The following is a 20,172-nucleotide window of genomic DNA, read 5'->3' on the forward strand; positions in this document are numbered from 1 at the left end:
AAGCTGCAAGCTGCAAGCTGCAGGCTGCAGGCTGCATGCTGCAGGCTGCAGGCTGCATGCTGCAAGCTGCAAGCTGCATGCTGCATGCTGCAAGCTGCAAGCTGCATGCTGCATGCTGCAGGCTGCAGGCTGCAGGCTGCAGGCTGCAGGCTGCATGCTGCAAGCTGCATGCTGCAAGCTGCATGCTGCAGGCTGCAGGCTGCATGCTGCAAGCTGCAAGCTGCAAGCTGCATGCTGCATGCTGCAGGCTGCAGGCTGCAGGCTGCATGCTGCAGGCTGCAGGCTGCATGCTGCAAGCTGCAAGCTGCATGCTGCAGGCTGCAAGCTGCATGCTGCAGGCTGCATGCTGCATGCTGCAAGCTGCAAGCTGCATGCTGCAGGCTGCATGCTGCATGCTGCAGGCTGAAAGCTGCAAGCTGCAAGCTGCAAGCTGCATGCTGCAAGCTGCATGCTGCAAGCTGCAGGCTGCAGGCTGCATGCTGCAGGCTGCAGGCTGCATGCTGCAAGCTGCAAGCTGCATGCTGCATGCTGCAAGCTGCAAGCTGCATGCTGCAAGCTGCAAGCTGCAAGCTGCATGCTGCAAGCTGCAAGCTGCAGGCTGCAGGCTGCATGCTGCAGGCTGCAGGCTGCATGCTGCAAGCTGCAAGCTGCATGCTGCATGCTGCAAGCTGCAAGCTGCATGCTGCATGCTGCAAGCTGCAAGCTGCATGCTGCAAGCTGCATGCTGCATGCTGCATGCTGCAAGCTGCAAGCTGCATGCTGCATGCTGCAAGCTGCAAGCTGCAGGCTGCATGCTGCAAGCTGCAAGCTGCATGCTGCAGGCTGCATGCTGCATGCTGCAAGCTGCATGCTGCATGCTGCAGGCTGCAGGCTGCATGCTGCAAGCTGCAGGCTGCAGGCTGCATGCTGCATGCTGCAAGCTGCAAGCTGCAAGCTGCAGGCTGCAAGCTGCAAGCTGCAAGCTGCATGCTGCAAGCTGCAAGCTGCATGCTGCAAGCTGCAAGCTGCATGCTGCAAGCTGCAAGCTGCATGCTGCAAGCTGCAAGCTGCATGCTGCAAGCTGCAAGCTGCAAGCTGCATGCTGCAAGCTGCAAGCTGCAAGCTGCATGCTGCAAGCTGCAAGCTGCAGGCTGCATGCTGCAAGCTGCAAGCTGCATGCTGCAAGCTGCAAGCTGCATGCTGCAAGCTGCATTGTGGTGGTGGTTGTTGCGGTGGTGGTTGCGGTGGTTGTGATTGTGGTGGTAGTGGTTATGATTGTGGTGGTAGTGGTTGCTGCGGTGGTTGTGGTGGTGGTGGTGATTGCGGTGGTTGTGGTGGTTGTGGTTGTGGTAGTGGTTGCTGCGGCGGTTGTGGTGGTGGTGGTGATTGCGGTGGTTGTGGTGGTGGTGGTGATTGCGGCGGTTGTGATTGTGGTGGTGGTAGTGGTTGCTGCGGTGATTGTGATTGTGGTGGTGGTGGTGGTTGCTGTGGTGGTGGTGGTTGCGATCGTGGTGGCGGTAGTTGTGGTGGCGGTGGTTGTGGTGATTGTGGAGGTGGCGGTAGTGGTGGTGGTTGTTGCTGCGTGTAGACCGTGCGTGGCGCTGCGCAGGCGAGGCGTGGCCCCCAGGTGCAGTCTGGTGGAGGCCCACGCGTTGTACTTGTAGGACGGCGTGCCCAGCGGGCTCTCGTCTGTGACTCCCCCTCGCGACCTGCTACTCCTGCCACAACAACAACAACAATCACCACCACAACAACAACAACAACAACAATCACCACCACCACCACAACAACAACAACCACGGGTTGTACTTGTAGGACGGCGTGCCCAGCGGGCTCTCGTCTGTGACTCCCCCTCGCGACCTGCTACTCCTGCCACAACAACAACAACAATCACCACCACAACAACAACAACAACAACAACAATCACCACCACCACAACAACAACAACAACCACGCGTTGTACTTGTAGGACGGCGTGCCCAGCGGGCTCTCGTCTGTGACTCCCCCTCGCGACCTGCTACTCCTGCCACAACAACAACAACAATCACCACCACAACAACAACAACAACAATCTCCACCACCACAACAAACACCACAACCGCCACAAACAAAACAACCACCTATCCACCCACCCACCTATCTACCCGCTCACTCCCCCACCCACCTATCCACCCACTCACCCACCCACCTACCCACTCACCCACCCACCTACCCACCCACCTAATCACCCACCCACCCATTCACCCACCCACTCACCCACCCACCTACCCAGCCACTCACCCACCCACCCACTCACCCACCCACCTACCCAGCCACTCACCCACCCACCCACTCACCCACCCACCTACCCAGCCACTCACCCACCCACCCACTCACCCACCCACCTACCCACTCACCCACCCACTCACTCACCCACCCACCTACCCAGCCACTCACCCACCCACCCACTCACCCACCCACCTACCCAGCCACTCACCCACCCACCCACTCACCCACCCACCTACCCACTCACCCACCCACTCACTCACCCACCCACCTACCCAGCCACTCACCCACCCACCCACTCACCCACCCACCTACCCAGCCACTCACCCACCCACCCACTCACCCACCCACCTACCCACTCACCCACCCACTCACTCACCACCCACCCACCTACCCAGCCACTCACCCACCCACCCACTCACCCACCCACCTACCCAGCCACTCACCCACCCACCCACTCACCCACCCACCTACCCACTCACCCACCCACTCACTCACCCACCCACCTACCCAGCCACTCACCCACCCACCCACTCACCCACCCACCTACCCACCCACTCACCCACCCACCCACCGACCCACCCACTCACCCACCCACCTACCCACCCACTCTTCCACCTACCCACCCACCGACCCACCCACTCACCCACCCACCGACCCACCCACTCACCCACCCACCCACCGACCCACCCACTCACTCACCCACCAACCTATCCACCCACTCACTCACCCACCTATCCACCCCACTCACCCACTCACCTACCCACCTATCCACCCCACCCACCCACCTATCCACCCCACCCACCCACCTACCCACCCACCCACCTACCCACCCACCCACCTATCCACCCACTCACCCACCCACCTATCCACCCACTCACCCACCCACCAATCCACCTACCCACCTATCCACCCGCTCACCCACCAATCCACCTATCCACCCACTCACCCACCCACCTATCCACCCACTCACCCACCCCACCCACTCACCCACCCACCTATGCACTCACCCACCCACCCACTCACCCACCCACTCACCCACCCACCTATCCACTCACCCACCCACCTATTCACCCACTCACCCACCAATCCACCCACTCACCCACCCACCTACCCAGCCACTCACCCACCCACCCACTCACCCACCCACCTACCCACTCACCCACCCACTCACTCACCCACCCACCTACCCAGCCACTCACCCACCCACCCACTCACCCACCCACCTACCCAGCCACTCACCCACCCACCCACTCACCCACCCACCTACCCACTCACCCACCCACTCACTCACCCACCCACCTACCCAGCCACTCACCCACCCACCCACTCACCCACCCACCTACCCAGCCACTCACCCACCCACCCACTCACCCACCCACCTACCCACTCACCCACCCACTCACTCACCCACCCACCTACCCAGCCACTCACCCACCCACCCACTCACCCACCCACCTACCCAGCCACTCACCCACCCACCCACTCACCCACCCACCTACCCACTCACCCACCCACTCACTCACCCACCCACCTACCCAGCCACTCACCCACCCACCCACTCACCCACCCACCTACCCACCCACTCACCCACCCACCCACCGACCCACCCACTCACCCACCCACCTACCCACCCACTCTTCCACCTACCCACCCACCGACCCACCCACTCACCCACCCACCGACCCACCCACTCACCCACCCACCCACCGACCCACCCACTCACCCACCAACCTATCCACCCACTCACTCACCCACCTATCCACCCCACTCACCCACTCACCTACCCACCTATCCACCCCACCCACCCACCTACCCACCCACCCACCTACCCACCCACCCACCTATCCACCCACTCACCCACCCACCTATCCACCCACTCACCCACCCACCAATCCACCTACCCACCTATCCACCCGCTCACCCACCAATCCACCTATCCACCCACTCACCCACCCACCTATCCACCCACTCACCCACCCACCCACTCACCCACCCACCTATGCACTCACCCACCCACCCACTCACCCACCCACTCACCCACCCACCTATCCACTCACCCACCCACCTATTCACCCACTCACCCACCAATCCACCCACTCACCCACCCACCTATCCACTCTATCACCCACCAATCCACCTACTCACCCATCCACCCACTCACCCACCCACCAATCCACCCACTCACCCACCCACCTATCCACTCTATCACCCACCAATCCACCTACTCACCCATCCACCCACTCACCCACCCACCCCATCCACCCACTCATCCACCCATTCACCCACCCACCCACCTATCCACCCCACTCACCCACCCACCTATTTACCAACTCACCCACCCACCTATCCACCCCACTCACCCACCCACTCACCCACCCACCCACCTATCCACCCCACTCACCCACCCACCTATTTACCAACTCACCCACCCACCTATCCACCCCACTCACCCACCCACCCACCTATCCACCCCACTCACCCACCCACCCACTCACCCACCCACCCACCTACCCCCCCACTCACCCACCCACTCACCCACCCACCGACCAACCAATGCACCCATTCACCCACCAACCTATCCACCCACACACCCACTCACCCACTCACTGGTGAGGGAGGGGGGAGCTGGTGAGGGGGGGTGAGGAGGGTGAGCTGGTGAGGGTGAGCTGGTGAGGGTGAGCTGGTGAGGGAGGGGGGTGAGGGTGAGCTGGTGAGGGTGAGCTGGTGAGGGTGAGCTGGTGAGGGAGGGGGGTGAGGGTGAGCTGGTGAGGGTGAGCTGGTGAGGGAGGGGGGGTGAGGGTGGGGGGGGGCTGGTGAGGGACCTGTCGCCGTGCCGTGGTGAGGAGGGTGAGGAGGGTGAGGAGCGGAGGTGCTGCGATGGCGCTGGTGAGGGCGAGTCCCACTGGGAGCGGCGGAGACGGCCACCACCGCCACCACCGCCACCACCACTGCCACCACCACTGCCACCACCACCACCACCATCTTCCTCCTCGTCCCAGCCGGCTCCAGACGGTGTCAGGGAGCCTGCAACAACATCAACAACAACAACGTCAACAACAACTTCAACAATGTCAGCAACGTCATCAACGTCGTCAACAACGTCAACAACAACATCAACAACATCAACGTCAACAACGTCATCAACAACATCAACGTCAACAACGTCATCAAAGTCAACAACAACATCAACAACATCAACGTCAACAACATCATCAACGTCAACATCAACGTCAACAACAACATCAACAACAACATCAACAACGTCAACAACAACATCAATATCAACATCAATGTCAACAAACTCAAACAACATTAACAACATCAACAACATCGATATCATCAATATAAATATCAGCAAAACATCCACAACATCAACAATCATTATCAACAACATCATTATCAACAACATCAAAAACATCCTCATCAACAACAACACCAACAACATCAACAACACCAACAACATGGCTGATGTTGTGGGTGAGGAGTGTTTCGGTGAGGAGTGTTGTGGGTGAGGAGTGTTTCGGTGAGGAGTGTTGTGGGTGATGAGTGTTGTGGGTGATGAGTGTTGCGGGTGATGAGTGTTTCGGTGAGGAGTGTTTCGGTGAGGAGTGTTTCGGTGAGTGTTGTGGGTGAGAAGCGTTTCGGTGAAGAGTGTTTCGGTGAGGAGTGTTTCGGGTGAGGAGTGTTTCGGTGAGGAGTGTTTCGGGTGAGGAGTGTTACGGTGAGGAGTGTTGCGGGTGAGGAGTGTTTCGGTGAGCAGCGTGTGGATTAGTGTTTCGGTGAGGAGTGTTTCGGTGAGGAGTGTTTCGGTGAGGAGTGGTGTGCGTGAGCAGCGTGTGGGTGAGGAGTGTTGTGGTTGAGGAGTGTTTCGGTGAGGAGTGTTTCGGTGAGGAGTGTTGTGGGTGAGGAGTGTTTCGATGAGGAGTGTTTCTGTGAGCAGCGTGTGGGTGAGGAGTGTTTTGGTGAGGAGTGTTTCGGTGAGGAGTGTTGTGGGTGAGGAGTGTTGCAGGTGAGGAGTGTTTCGGCGAGGAGTGTTGTGGGTGAAGAGTGTTTCGGTGATGAGTGTTGCGGGTGAGGAGTGTTTCGGTGAGGAGTGTTTCGGTGAGCAGCATGTGGGTGAGGAGTGTTTCGGTGAGGAGTGTTGTGGGTGAAGAGTGTTTCGGTGAGGAGTGTTTCGGTGAGGAGTGGTGTGGATGATCAGCGTGTGGGTGAGGAGTGTTGCGGGTGAAGAGTGTTTCGGTGAGGAGTGTTTCGGTGAGGAGTGTTGTGGGTGAAGTGTTTCGGTGAGGAGTGTTTCGGTGAGGAGTGGTGTGGATGATCAGCGTGTGGGTGAGGAGTGTTGCGGGTGAAGAGTGTTTCGGTGAGGAGTGTTTCGGTGAGGAGTGTTTCAGCGAGAGTGTTTCGGCGAGGAGTGTATCGGTGAGGATTGATTCGGTGAGGAGTGGTGTGGATGAGCAGCGTGTGGGTGAGGAGTGTTGCGGGTGAAGAGTGTTTTGGTGAGGAGTGTTTCGGTGAGGAGTGTTTCGGTGAGGAGTGTTTCGGTGAGGAGTATGTCTGTGAGGAGTGTTTCGGCGAGGAGTGTTTCGGCGAGGAATGTTTATGTGAGGAGTGTTTCGGTGAGGAGTGTTTCGGTGAGGAGTGTTTCGGTGAGGAGTGTTTCGGTGAGGAGTGTTTCGGTGAGGAGTGTTTCGGTGAGGAGTGTTGTGGGTGAGGAGTGTTTCGGTGAGGAGTGTTGTGGGTGAGGAGTGTTTCGGTGAGGAGTGTTGTGGGTGAGGAGTGTTACGGTTAGGAGTGTTTCAGTGAGGAGTGTTGCGGGTGAGGAGTGTTTCGGTGAGGAGTGTTTCGGCGAGGAGTGTTTCGGCGAGGAGTGTTGCAGGTGAGGAGTGTTTCGGTGAGGAGTGTTTCGGTGATGAGTGTTTCAGTGAGTATTGTTTCGGTGAGGAGTGTTTCGGTGAGGAGTGTTTCGGTGAGGAGTGTTTCGGTGAGCAGCGTGTGGGTGAGGAGTGTTTCGGTGAGGAGTGGCGAGCTCACCTTTCGGTCTCTGCCGAGGGGTGAGTGGTTCCTCCCGAGTCTCTGAGCGACGGCTGCGTTCTGACCACTTTCCACGCTCACCACGCTCACTCCCACGCTCACCACCACGCTCACTCCCACGCTCACTCCCACGCTCACCACCACGCTCACTCCCACGCTCACCACCACGTTCACCACGATCTCGGTATCGCTCGCCAGATGACCCTGTGACACACAGAGGGCGCGTGGGGTGACGGGGACAGAGAGGTGAGGATACTCACCCCTGCGCTCACCACCACGCTCACCATGACACTCACCATCACGCTCACCAGTTGTCATGGTGGTGGTTGTCGTGGTGATGGTTGTCATGGTCGTAGTTGTCGTGGTGATGGTTGTCGTGGTGATGGTTGTCGTGGTGGTGGTTGTCATGGTAATGGTTGTCATGGTGGTGGTTGTCATGGTCGTGGTTGTCATGGTCATGGTTGTCATGGTCGTGGTTGTCGTGGTGGTGGTTGTCGTGGTGATGGTTGTCGTGGTGGTGGTTGTCATGGTAATGGTTGTCATGGTGGTGGTTGTCATGGTCGTGGTTGTCGTGGTGATGGTTGTCATGGTCGTGGTTGTCGTGGTGGTGGTTGTCGTGGTGATGGTTGTCGTGGTGATGGTTGTCGTGGTGGTGGTTGTCATGGTAATGGTTGTCATGGTGGTGGTTGTCATGGTCGTGGTTGTCGTGGTGATGGTTGTCATGGTCGTGGTTGTCGTGGTGGTGGTTGTCGTGGTGATGGTTGTAGTGGTGATGGTTGTCGTGGTGGTGGTTGTCGTGGTGGTGGTGGTTGTCGTGGTCGTGGTGGTGATGGTTGTCATGGTGGTGGTTGTCGTGGTGATGGTTGTCGTGGTAATGGTTGTCGTGTTGATGGTTGTCATGGTCGTGGTCGTCGTGGTGATGGTCGTCGTGGTCGTCGTGGTGGTGGTCATCATGGTGATGGTTGTCGTGGTGATGGTGGTTGTCACTAGAGGCCGAACCGAAAGGAAACTTTTTGGCTTCGGCCGAAACAGAAACTGTGCCGGAAAGTACACTCTTAGTTCTTTCGGTAAAGTCACCGTGCAGGTAAAAAAAATTAAATTAAAATTAATAAAAAATAAAAACAATAACATCACGACGTTTCGGAGGCAACACAAGCTTCCGTCTTCAGGTGAAAAACCGTCACAGCCAAAATATCCGTATCAAGTGACAGTTCCACCTGAAGACGGAAGCTTGTGTTGCCTCCGAAACGTCGTGTTTTTATTGTTTTATTTTTTTATTAATTTTCATTTCATTTTTTTCCTACGCGGTGACTTTACCGAAAGAACTAAGCGTACGAATCCTTGCAGAGTAACGAAAGTTTCAAATCTAGAATGTGCCGGAGAAAGTGTCCATTTGGACAACTGTCGCCACCGAAACCCTCACCTGTTCGACCTGACGAAGTTGACGCTGCCGCTGATGACGTGGTGGTGGTGGCGTTGTTGTTGTTGTTGCTGGTGGTGCTGGTGGTGGTGGTGGCGTGCTGGCGACGCCGTTCCCGCTGGCGACGTCTTTCGTGGAACTCGCAGCTCACGCCGCCCGTGTGGGAGGGAGTCTCCACACGCACAGCGCGGTACGTCCTGTAGCACACACACACACACAGTGACACACACACACACAGTTACACACACACACACACAGTTACACACACACACACACACAGTTACACACACACACAGTGACACACACACACACATGGAACTCGCAGCTCACGCCGCCCGTGTGGGAGGGAGTCTCCACACGCACAGGGCGATACGTCCTGTAGCACACACACACACACAGTTACACACACACAGTTACACACACACAGTTACACACACAGTGACACACACACACACACAGTTACACACACACACAGTTACACACACACAGTTACACACACACACACAGTTACACACACATGCACACACAGTGGTCACAGCCACCACAGCCACCACCGCCATCACCACCTCCATCGCCACCACCGCCACCACCACCTCCATCACCACCACCACCGCCACCACCACCACCACCACCACCACCGCCACCACCACCTCCATCACCACCGCCACCACCGCCACCACCACCACCTCCATCACCACCACCACCACCACCGCCACCACCACCTCCATCACCACCACCACCACCGCCACCACCACCTCCATCACCACCACCACCTCCATCACCACCACCACCACCACCACCACCTCCACCACCACCTCCATCACCACCACCACCACCACCACCGCCATCACCACCACCACCACCACCACCGCCACCACCACCTCCATCACCACCGCCACCACCGCCACCACCGCCACCACCACCTCCATCACCACCACCACCTCCATCACCACCAACACCACCGCCACCACCACCTCCATCACCACCGCCACCACCACCGCCACCATCACCTCCACCACCACCACCACCACCTCCATCACCACCACCACCACCGCCATCATCACCTCCACCACCACCACCACCACCGCCACCATCACCTCCACCACCACCACCACCTCCATCACCACCACCACCACCACCACCACCACCTCCATCACCACCGCCACCACCGCCACCACCACCACCTCCATCACCACCACCGCCACCACCGCCACCACCGCCACCACCACCACCTCCATCACCTCCATCACCACCACCACCACCACCACCACCTCCACCACCACCACCACCTCCATCACCACCACCACCACCGCCATCACCACCTCCATCACCACCGCCACCACCGCCACCACCACCAGCTCCATCACCACCACCACCACCACCACCGCCACCACCACCTCCATCACCACCACCACCTCCATCACCACCACCACCACCACCACCTCCACCACCACCACCACCTCCATCACCACCACCACCACCACCGCCATCACCACCACCACCACCACCACCGCCACCACCGCCACCACCACCACCTCCATCACCACCACCACCACCACCACCACCGCCACCACCACCTCCATCACCACCACCACCTCCATCACCACCACCACCACCACCACCACCTCCACCACCACCACCACCACCACCTCCATCACCACCACCACCACCACCACCTCCATCACCACCGCCACCACCGCCACCACCGCCACCACCACCACCTCCATCACCACCACCACCACCACCACCGCCACCACCACCTCCATCACCTCCATCACCACCACCACCACCACCTCCACCACCACCACCACCTCCACCACCACCACCACCTCCATCACCACCACCACCACCACCACCGCCACCACCACCTCCATCACCACCACCACCACCGCCACCACCACCACCACCTCCACCACCACCACCACCGCCACCACCACATCCATCACCACCACCACCACCACCACCGCCACCACCACTACTACTACTGCCACAAACCACCACCACCAACAGCTCCAGCACCACCTCCTCCCCCCCCCCCTTCCCCCTCCTCCCACTCACCTCTCTGCACGACGGGTGGCGCCACCACCACCACCACCACCACCTCCACCACCTCCACCACCTCCACCTCCACCACCACCATCACCACCACCGCCACGTTGCCCCCTCCCCTCGCCGCGTGTCTCCGTAACGAGTCTCTCACTCCTCTCCTCCCTCTCAACCTCCTCCGCCTCCTCCGCCTCCTCCTCCTCCTCTCGCTGTTGGCGCTTGAGAGCGGCCAGGCGGTCCAGGCCCAGGAGGCTGCATCTCGGTGCCGGGACCTGCAGATGGAACAGATGGGGATTAGTCCACACACACTCTGGAGAGAGATGGAACAGATGGAGATTAGTCCACACACGAGGTAGGAGGGAGTGAGATGGAACAGATGGGGATTAGTCCACACACGAGGTAGGAGGGAGTGAGATGGAACAGATGGGGATTAGTCCACACACGGGGTAGGAGGGAGTGAGATGGAACAGATGGAGATTAGTCCACACACGGGGTAGGAGGGAGTGAGATGGAACAGATGGAGATTAGTCCACACACGGGGTAGGAGGGAGTGAGATGGAACAGATGGGGATTAGTCCACACACGGGGTAGGAGGGAGTGAGATGGAACAGATGGAGATTAGTCCACACACGGGGTAGGAGGGAGTGAGATGGAACAGATGGGGATTAGTCCACACACGGTGTAGAAGGGAGTGAGATGGAACAGATGGAGATTAGTCCACCCACGGGGTAGAAGTGAGCGAGATGGAACAGATGGAGATTAGTCCACCCACGGGGTAGGAGGGAGGGAGATGGAACAGATGGAGATTAGTCCACCCACGGGGTAGGAGGGAGCGAGATGGAACAGATGGAGATTAGTCCACCCACGGGGTAGGAGGGAGGGAGATGGAACAGATGGAGATTAGTCCACACACGAGGTAGGAGGGAGTGAGATGGAACAGATGGGGATTAGTCCACACACGGGGTAGGAGGGAGCGAGATGGAACAGATGGGGATTAGTCCACACACGGGGTAGGAGGGAGTGAGATGGAACAGATGGGGATTAGTCCACACACTCTGGACTGAGATGGAACAGATGGAGATTAGTCCACACACGGGGTAGGAGGGAGTGAGATGGAACAGATGGAGATTAGTCCACCCACGGGGTAGGAGGGAGTGAGATGGAACAGATGGGGATTAGTCCACACACGGGGTAGGAGGGAGTGAGATGGAACAGATGGAGATTAGTCCACACACGGGGTAGGAGGGAGTGAGATGGAACAGATGGAGATTAGTCCACACACGGGGTAGGAGGGAGTGAGATGGAACAGATGGGGATTAGTCCACACACGGGGTAGGAGGGAGTGAGATGGAACAGATGGAGATTAGTCCACACACGGGGTAGGAGGGAGTGAGATGGAACAGATGGGGATTAGTCCACACACGGTGTAGAAGGGAGTGAGATGGAACAGATGGAGATTAGTCCACCCACGGGGTAGAAGTGAGCGAGATGGAACAGATGGAGATTAGTCCACCCACGGGGTAGGAGGGAGGGAGATGGAACAGATGGAGATTAGTCCACCCACGGGGTAGGAGGGAGCGAGATGGAACAGATGGAGATTAGTCCACCCACGGGGTAGGAGGGAGGGAGATGGAACAGATGGAGATTAGTCCACACACGAGGTAGGAGGGAGTGAGATGGAACAGATGGGGATTAGTCCACACACGGGGTAGGAGGGAGCGAGATTGAACAGATGGGGATTAGTCCACACACGGGGTAGGAGGGAGTGAGATGGAACAGATGGGGATTAGTCCACACACTCTGGACTGAGATGGAACAGATGGAGATTAGTCCACACACGGGGTAGGAGGGAGTGAGATGGAACAGATGGAGATTAGTCCACCCACGGGGTAGGAGGGAGTGAGATGGAACAGATGGAGATTAGTCCACACACGGGGTAGGAGGGAGTGAGATGGAACAGATGGGGATTAGTCCACACACGGGGTAGGAGGGAGTGAGATGGAACAGATGGAGATTAGTCCACACACGAGGTAGGAGGGAGCGAGATGGAACAGATGGGGATTAGTCCACACACGGGGTAGGAGGGAGTGAGATGGAACAGATGGGGATTAGTCCACACACTCTGGGGTGAGATGGAACAGATGGAGATTAGTCCACACACTCTGGGGTGAGATGGAACAGATGGAGATTAGTCCACACACTCTGGGGTGAGATGGAACAGATGGGGATTAGTCCACACACTCTGGGGTGAGATGGAACAGATGGGGATTAGTCCACACACTCTGGGGTGAGATGGAACAGATGGAGATTAGTCCACACACTCTGGGGTGAGATGGAACAGATGGAGATTAGTCCACACACTCTGGGGTGAGATGGAACAGATGGGGATTAGTCCACACACTCTGCTCACCGTGCAGAGGAGTTTTGGGGTTAGGAGTGAGGAGTTACAGTGGTGAGGAGGAGTGAGTGGTGGTGAGTGGTGAGTAGTGGTGGTGAGTAGTGGTGGTGGTGAGTAGTGGTGGTGGTGAGTGTGAGTGGTGAGTGTGAGTGGTGAGTGTGAGTGGTGAGTGTGAGTGTGAGTGGTGAGTGTGAGTGTGAGTGGTGAGTGTGAGTGTGAGTGGTGAGTGTGAGTGGTGAGTGTGAGTGGTGAGTGGTGAGTGAGTGGTGGGATGAGTGGTGAGTGGTGAGTGATGAGTGGTGAGTGGTGGTGAGTGAGTGGTGAGTGTGAGTGGTAGTAGTGAGTGGTGAGTGTGAGTGGTGAGTGTGAGTGGTGAGTGTGAGTGGTGAGTGTGAGTGGTGAGTGTGAGTGGTGAGTGTGAGTGGTGAGTGTGAGTGGTGAGTGTGAGTGTGAGTGGTGGTGAGTGGTGGTGAGTGTGAGTGGTGGTGAGTAGTGAGTGTGAGTGGTGAGTGTGAGTGGTGAGTGTGAGTGGTGAGTAGTGAGTGGTGGTGAGTGTGAGTGGTGGTGAGTGTGAGTGGTGGTAGTGAGTGGTGAGTGTGAGTAGTGAGTGGTGGTGAGTGTGAGTGGTGAGTGTGAGTGGTGAGTGTGAGTGGTGAGTGTGAGTGGTGAGTGTGAGTGGTGAGTGTGAGTGGTGAGTGTGAGTGTGAGTGGTGAGTGTGAGTGGTGAGTGTGAGTGGTGAGTGTGAGTGGTGAGTGGTGAGTGTGAGTGGTGAGTGTGAGTGGTGAGTGTGAGTGGTGAGTGTGAGTGGTGAGTGTGAGTGGTGAGTGTGAGTGTGAGTGGTGAGTGGTGAGTGTGAGTGGTGAGTGTGAGTGGTGAGTGTGAGTGTGAGTGGTGAGTGTGAGTGGTGAGTGGTGAGTGTGAGTGGTGAGTGTGAGTGGTGAGTGTGAGTGGTGAGTGTGAGTGGTGAGTGTGAGTGGTGAGTGGTGAGTGTGAGTGGTGGTAGTGAGTGGTGAGTGTGAGTGGTGAGTGTGAGTGGTGAGTGTGAGTGGTGAGTGTGAGTGGTGAGTGCTAGTGATGGTAGTGAGTGTGAGTGGTGAGTGTGAGTGGTGAGTGTGAGTGGTGAGTGTGAGTGGTGAGTGTGAGTGGTGAGTGTGAGTGGTGAGTGTGAGTGGTGAGTGTGAGTGGTGAGTGTGAGTGTGAGTGGTGAGTGTGAGTGGTGAGTGTGAGTGGTGAGTGTGAGTGGTGAGTGGTGAGTGTGAGTGGTGAGTGTGAGTGGTGAGTGGTGAGTGGTGAGTGTGAGTGTGAGTGGTGAGTGTGAGTGGTGAGTGTGAGTGGTGAGTGTGAGTGGTGAGTGTGAGTGGTGAGTGTGAGTGGTGAGTGGTGAGTGGTGAGTGTGAGTGGTGAGTGTGAGTGGTGAGTGTGAGTGGTGAGTGTGAGTGGTGAGTGTGAGTGGTGATGGTGAGTGGTGAGTGGTGAGTGGTGAGTGTGAGTGGTGAGTGTGAGTGCTAGTGATGGTGAGTGGTGAGTGTGAGTGGTGAGTGTGAGTGGTGAGTGGTGAGTGTGAGTGGTGAGTGTGAGTGGTGAGTTTGAGTGGTGAGTGTGAGTGGTGAGTGTGAGTGGTGAGTGTGAGTGGTGAGTGTGAGTGGTGAGTGTGAGTGGTGAGTGTGAGTGGTGAGTGTGAGTGTGAGTGGTGAGTGTGAGTGGTGAGTGTGAGTGGTGAGTGTGAGTGGTGAGTGTGAGTGGTGAGTGTGAGTGGTGAGTGTGAGTGGTGAGTGGTGAGTGGTGAGTGGTGAGTGGTGAGTGGTGAGTGTGAGTGGTGAGTGTGAGTGGTGAGTGTGAGTGGTGAGTGTGAGTGGTGAGTGTGAGTGGTGAGTGTGAGTGTGAGTGGTGAGTGTGAGTGGTGAGTGTGAGTGGTGAGTGTGAGTGTGAGTGGTGAGTGTGAGTGGTGAGTTGGTGGTGAGTGTGAGTGGTGAGTGTGAGTGTGAGTGGTGAGTGTGAGTGGTGAGTGGTGAGTGTGAGTGGTGAGTGGTGAGTGGTGAGTGTGAGTGGTGAGTGTGAGTGGTGAGTGTGAGTGGTGAGTGGTGAGTGTGAGTGGTGAGTGTGAGTGTGTGATGGTGAGTGGTGAGTGTGGGTGGTGAGTGTGAGTGGTGAGTGTGAGTGTGAGTGGTGAGTGTGAGTGTGAGTGGTGAGTGTGAGTGGTGAGTGTGAGTGGTGGTGTGAGTGGTGAGTGTGAGTGGTGAGTGTGAGTGGTGAGTGTGAGTGGTGAGTGGTGAGTGGTGAGTGTGAGTGGTGAGTGTGAGTGGTGAGTGGTGAGTGTGAGTGGTGAGTGTGAGTGGTGAGTGTGAGTGGTGAGTGGTGAGTGTGAGTGGTGAGTGTGAGTGGTGAGTGGTGAGTGTGAGTGTGAGTGGTGAGTGGTGAGTGTGAGTGGTGAGTGGTGAGTGGTGAGTGGTGAGTGGTGGTGTGGTGTGAGTGGTGAGTGTGAGTGGTGAGTGTGAGTGGTGAGTGGTGAGTGTGAGTGGTGAGTGTGAGTGGTGAGTGGTGAGTGTGAGTGGTGAGTGTGAGTGGTGAGTGTGGTGGTGAGTGTGAGTGGTGAGTGTGAGTGGTGAGTGTGAGTGGTGAGTGGTGAGTGTGAGTGGTGGTGTGAGTGGTGAGTGTGAGTGGTGAGTGTGAGTGGTAGTAGTGAGTGGTGAGTGTGAGTGGTGAGTGTGAGTGGTGAGTGTGAGTGGTGAGTGTGAGTGGTGAGTGTGAGTGGTGAGTGTGAGTGGTGAGTGTGAGTGGTGAGTGTGAGTGGTGAGTGGTGAGTAGTGGTGAGTGTGAGTGGTGAGTGTGAGTGGTGAGTGTGAGTGTGAGTGGTGAGTGTGAGTGGTGAGTGTGAGTGGTGAGTGTGAGTGTGAGTGGTGAGTGTGGCGGTGAGTGTGAGTGGTGAGTGTGAGTGGTGAGTGTGAGTGGTGAGTGTGAGTGGTGTAGTGAGTGGTGAGTGTGAGTGGTGAGTGTGAGTGGTGAGTGTGAGTGGTGAGTGTGAGTGGTGAGTGTGAGTGGTGAGTGTGAGTGGTGAGTGTGAGTGGTGAGTGGTGGTAGTGGTGAGTGTGAGTGGTGAGTGTGAGTGGTGAGTGTGTGTGTGAGTGGTGAGTGTGAGTGGTGAGTGTGAGTGGTGAGTGTGAGTGTGAGTGGTGAGTGTGAGGGGTGAGTGTGAGTGGTGAGTGTGAGTGGTGAGTGTGAGTGGTGAGTGTGAGTGGTAGTGTGAGTGGTGAGTGTGAGTGGTGAGTGTGAGTGGTGAGTGTGAGTGGTGAGTGTGAGTGGTGAGTGTGAGTGGTGAGTGTGAGTGGTGAGTGTGAGTGGTGTGTGGTGAGTAGTGGTGTGTGTGAGTGGTGAGTGTGAGTGGTGAGTGGTGAGTGTGAGTGGTGGTGAGTGGTGGTGTGGTGAGTGGTGAGTGTGAGTGGTGAGTGTGAGTGGTGAGTGTGAGTGGTGAGTGTGAGTGGTGAGTGTGAGTGTGAGTGGTGAGTGGTGTGGTGGTGTGAGTGGTGAGTGTGAGTGTGAGTGGTGAGTGTGAGCGGTGAGTGTGAGTGGTGAGTGTGAGTGGTGAGTGTGAGTGGTGAGTGTGAGTGGTAGTAGTGAGTGGTGAGTGTGAGTGGTGAGTGTGAGTGGTGAGTGTGAGTGGTGAGTGTGAGTGGTGAGTGTGAGTGGTGAGTGTGAGTGGTGAGTGTGGTGGTGAGTGTGGTGTGAGTGGTGAGTGTGAGTGGTGAGTGTGAGTGGTGAGTGTGAGTGTGAGTGGTGAGTGTGAGCGGTGAGTGTGAGTGGTGAGTGTGAGTGGTGAGTGTGAGTGGTGAGTGTGAGTGGTGTAGTGAGTGGTGAGTGTGAGTGGTGAGTGTGAGTGGTGAGTGTGAGTGGTGAGTGTGAGTGGTGAGTGTGAGTGGTGAGTGTGAGTGGTGAGTGTGAGTGTGAGTGGTGGTGAGTGGTGGTGAGTGTGAGTGGTGAGTGGTGAGTGTGAGTGGTGGTGAGTAGTGAGTGTGAGTGGTGGTGAGTAGTGAGTGGTGGTGAGTGTGAGTGGTGGTGTGAGTGGTGAGTGTGAGTGTGAGTGGTGGTGAGTGTGAGTGGTGAGTGTGAGTGGTGAGTGTGAGTGGTGAGTGGTGAGTGAGTGGTGAGTGTGAGTGGTGAGTGTGAGTAGTGAGTGTGAGTGGTGAGTGGTGAGTGGTGGTAGTGGTGGTGAGTGTGAGTGGTGAGTGTGTGTGGTGAGTGTGAGTGTGAGTGTGAGTGGTGGTGTGAGTGGTGAGTGTGAGTGGTGAGTGTGAGTGGTGAGTGTGAGTGGTGAGTGTGAGTGGTGAGTGTGAGTGGTGAGTGTGAGTGGTGAGTGTGAGTGGTGGTGTGAGTGGTGTGTGGTGAGTGTGAGTGGTGAGTGTGAGTGGTGAGTGTGAGTGGTGAGTGTGGTGTGAGTGGTGAGTGTGAGTGGTGAGTGTGAGTGGTGAGTGTGAGTGGTGAGTGTGAGTGGTGAGTGTGAGTGGTGAGTGGTGAGTGGTGAGTGGTGGTGGGAGTGGTGGTGTGGGTGGTGGTGTGAGTGGTGGTGGTGGTGTGGGTGGTGGTGTGAGTGGTGGTGTGAGTGGTGAGTGTGGTGGTGAGTGTGAGTGGTGAGTGTGAGTGGTGAGTGTGAGTGTGGTGTGGTGAGTGTGAGCGGTGAGTGTGAGTGGTGAGTGTGAGTGGTGAGTGTGAGTGGTGGGTGTGAGTGGTGAGTGTGAGTGGTGAGTGTGGTGGTGAGTGTGAGTGGTGAGTGTGAGTGGTGAGTGTGAGTGGTGAGTGTGAGTGGTGAGTGTGAGTGGTGAGTGGTGAGTGTGAGTGGTGAGTGGTGAGTGTGAGTGGTGAGTGTGAGTGGTGAGTGGTGAGTGGTGAGTGTGAGTGGTGAGTGTGAGTGGGTGAGTGTGAGTGGTGAGTGTGAGTGGTGAGTGTGAGTGGTGAGTGTGAGTGGTGAGTGGTGAGTGGTGAGCGTGAGTGGTGAGTGTGAGTGGTGAGTGGTGAGTGTGAGTGGTGAGTGTGAGTGGTGAGTGTGAGTGGTGAGTGTGAGTGGTGAGTGTGAGTGTGAGTGGTGAGTGTGAGTGGTGAGTGTGAGTGGTGAGTGTGAGTGGTGAGTGGTGAGTGTGAGTGGTGAGTGTGAGTGGTGAGCAGTGCGACCTTGAAGACGTGGGGTTCTGTGGCGGCGCTCTTCTTGCGGACCACCAACCCCCCCCGGGAGGGAGCCGCTCGTCCCCTCCAAGCGGTGGAGCGACGCCTCCACCAGCTCGTCCTCCTCCTCCTCCATCACCTCCACCTCCTACTCCACCTCCACCTACTCCACCTCCACCTACTCCACCTCCACCTACTCCACCTTCTCCTGCTGCTGCTGCTGCCAAACAGAAATCTGATCAGCTCCGTCTCTTCTCCAGCCGTGCCACTCGCTCGCTCGCCCGCTCGCCCGCTCGCTCGCCCGCTCGCTCGCCCGCTCGCTCGCTCACCCGCTCACTCGCTCACCCGCTCGCTCACCCACTCACTCGCTCGCCCACTCACTCACTCGCTCACCCACTCGCTCACCCACTCGCTCGCTCGCCCACTCACTCACTCGCCCACTCACTCACTCGCTCACCCACTCGCTCGCTCGCCCACTCGCTCGCTCGCCCACTCGCTCGCTCGCCCACTCGCTCGCTCGCCCACTCGCTCGCTCACCCACTCGCTCGCTCGCCCACTCACTCGCTCACCCACTCACTCGCTCGCCCACTCACTCGCTCGCCCACTCACTCGCTCGCTCACTCGCTCACCCACTCGCTCACCCACTCACTCGCTCACTCGCTCACCCACTCACTCGCTCACCCACTCACTCGCTCGCCCACTCACCCACTCACTCGCTCACCCACTCACTCGCTCACTCGCTCACCCACTCACTCGCTCACCCACTCACTCGCTCGCCCACTCGCTCGCTCACTCACCCACTCACTCGCTCACCCGCTCACCCACTCGCTCGCTCACTCACCCACTCACTCGCTCACCCGCTCACCCACTCACTCGCTCACCCACTCACTCGCTCGCCCACTCGCTCGCCCACTCACTCGCTCGCCCACTCACTCGCTCACCCACTCACTCGCTCACCCACTCACTCGCTCACCCACTCACTCGCTCACCCACTCACTCGCTCGCCCACTCACTCGCTCGCCCACTCACTCGCTCGCCCACTCGCTCGCTCGCCCACTCGCTCACCCACTCACTCGCTCACCCACTCACTCGCTCACCCGCTCACTCGCTCACCCGCTCACTCGCTCACCCACTCGCTCGCTCACCCACTCGCTCGCTCACTCACTCGCTCGCCCACTCACTCGCTCGCCCACTCACTCGCTCACCCGCTCACTCGCTCACCCGCTCACTCGCTCACCCGCTCACTCGCTCACCCACTCGCTCGCTCACCCACTCGCTCGCTCACTCACTCGCTCGCCCACTCGCTCGCCCACTCGCCCACTCGCTCGCCCACTCGCCCACTCGCTCGCTCGCTCACTCACTCACTCACCCACTCACTCGCTCACCCGCTCATTCATTCACCAACTCACTCACCCACCCACTTACTCACTCATTCCCCAACTCACACGCTCACTCACCCGCTCACTCGCTCGCCCACTCATTCATTCACCAACTCACTCACCCGCTCGCCCACTTGCTCGCCCACTCACTCATTCACCCACTCATTCATTCACCAACTCACTCACCCACTCACTCACCCACTCACTCACCCACTCACTCACCCACTCACTCACCCACTCACTCACTCGCCCACTCACCCACCCACTCACCCACTCATTCATTCACCAACTCACTCACCCGCTCGCCCACTTGCTCGCCCACTCACTCACCCGCTCACTCACCCACTCACTCACCCACTCATTCATTCACCAACTCACTCACCCGCTCGCCCACTTGCTCGCCCACTCACTCACCCGCTCACTCACTCGCCCACTCACTCACTCACCCACTCACTCACTCACCCACCCACCCACTTACTCACTCACCCACTCACTCACT

The 20,172-nt window shown here is 57.9% G+C and overlaps 1 protein-coding gene across 1 annotated transcript; it reads right to left on the reverse strand.

Annotated features, from left to right (window-relative positions):
- Window positions 1-1,861: 1,861 nt before the first annotated feature.
- On the reverse strand, window positions 1,862-18,430 carry LOC144952810 (uncharacterized). The gene is made up of 6 exons (XM_078883278.1): window positions 18,353-18,430; window positions 10,757-11,016; window positions 8,702-8,895; window positions 7,279-7,482; window positions 5,070-5,271; window positions 1,862-2,002 (listed from the first exon to the last, which is right to left on the reverse strand). The coding sequence occupies exons 1-6, from the start codon at window positions 18,428-18,430 to the stop codon at window positions 1,903-1,905; spliced, it is 1,038 nt and encodes a 345-aa protein (XP_078739404.1). The 3' UTR covers window positions 1,862-1,902.
- Between the last annotated feature and the right edge of the window lie 1,742 nt (window positions 18,431-20,172).

This window comes from Lampetra fluviatilis, chromosome 70 (assembly GCF_964198595.1).
Source record: "Lampetra fluviatilis chromosome 70, kcLamFluv1.1, whole genome shotgun sequence".
Classification (NCBI taxonomy): Eukaryota; Metazoa; Chordata; class Hyperoartia; order Petromyzontiformes; family Petromyzontidae; genus Lampetra; species Lampetra fluviatilis.

Excerpts from the sequence above, each read along its gene's own strand:
- LOC144952810 (XM_078883278.1), bottom strand. The coding sequence starts at position 18,430 with ATGGAGGAGGAGGAGGACGAGCTGGTGGAGGCGTCGCTCCACCGCTTG. Across the intron at positions 8,896-10,756 it reads GCCACCCGTCGTGCAGAGAG|GACGTACCGCGCTGTGCGTG; the intron begins GTGAGTGGGAGG and ends TGTGTGCTACAG. Across the intron at positions 5,272-7,278 it reads CCCTCGGCAGAGACCGAAAG|GCTCCCTGACACCGTCTGGA; the intron begins GTGAGCTCGCCA and ends ATGTTGTTGCAG.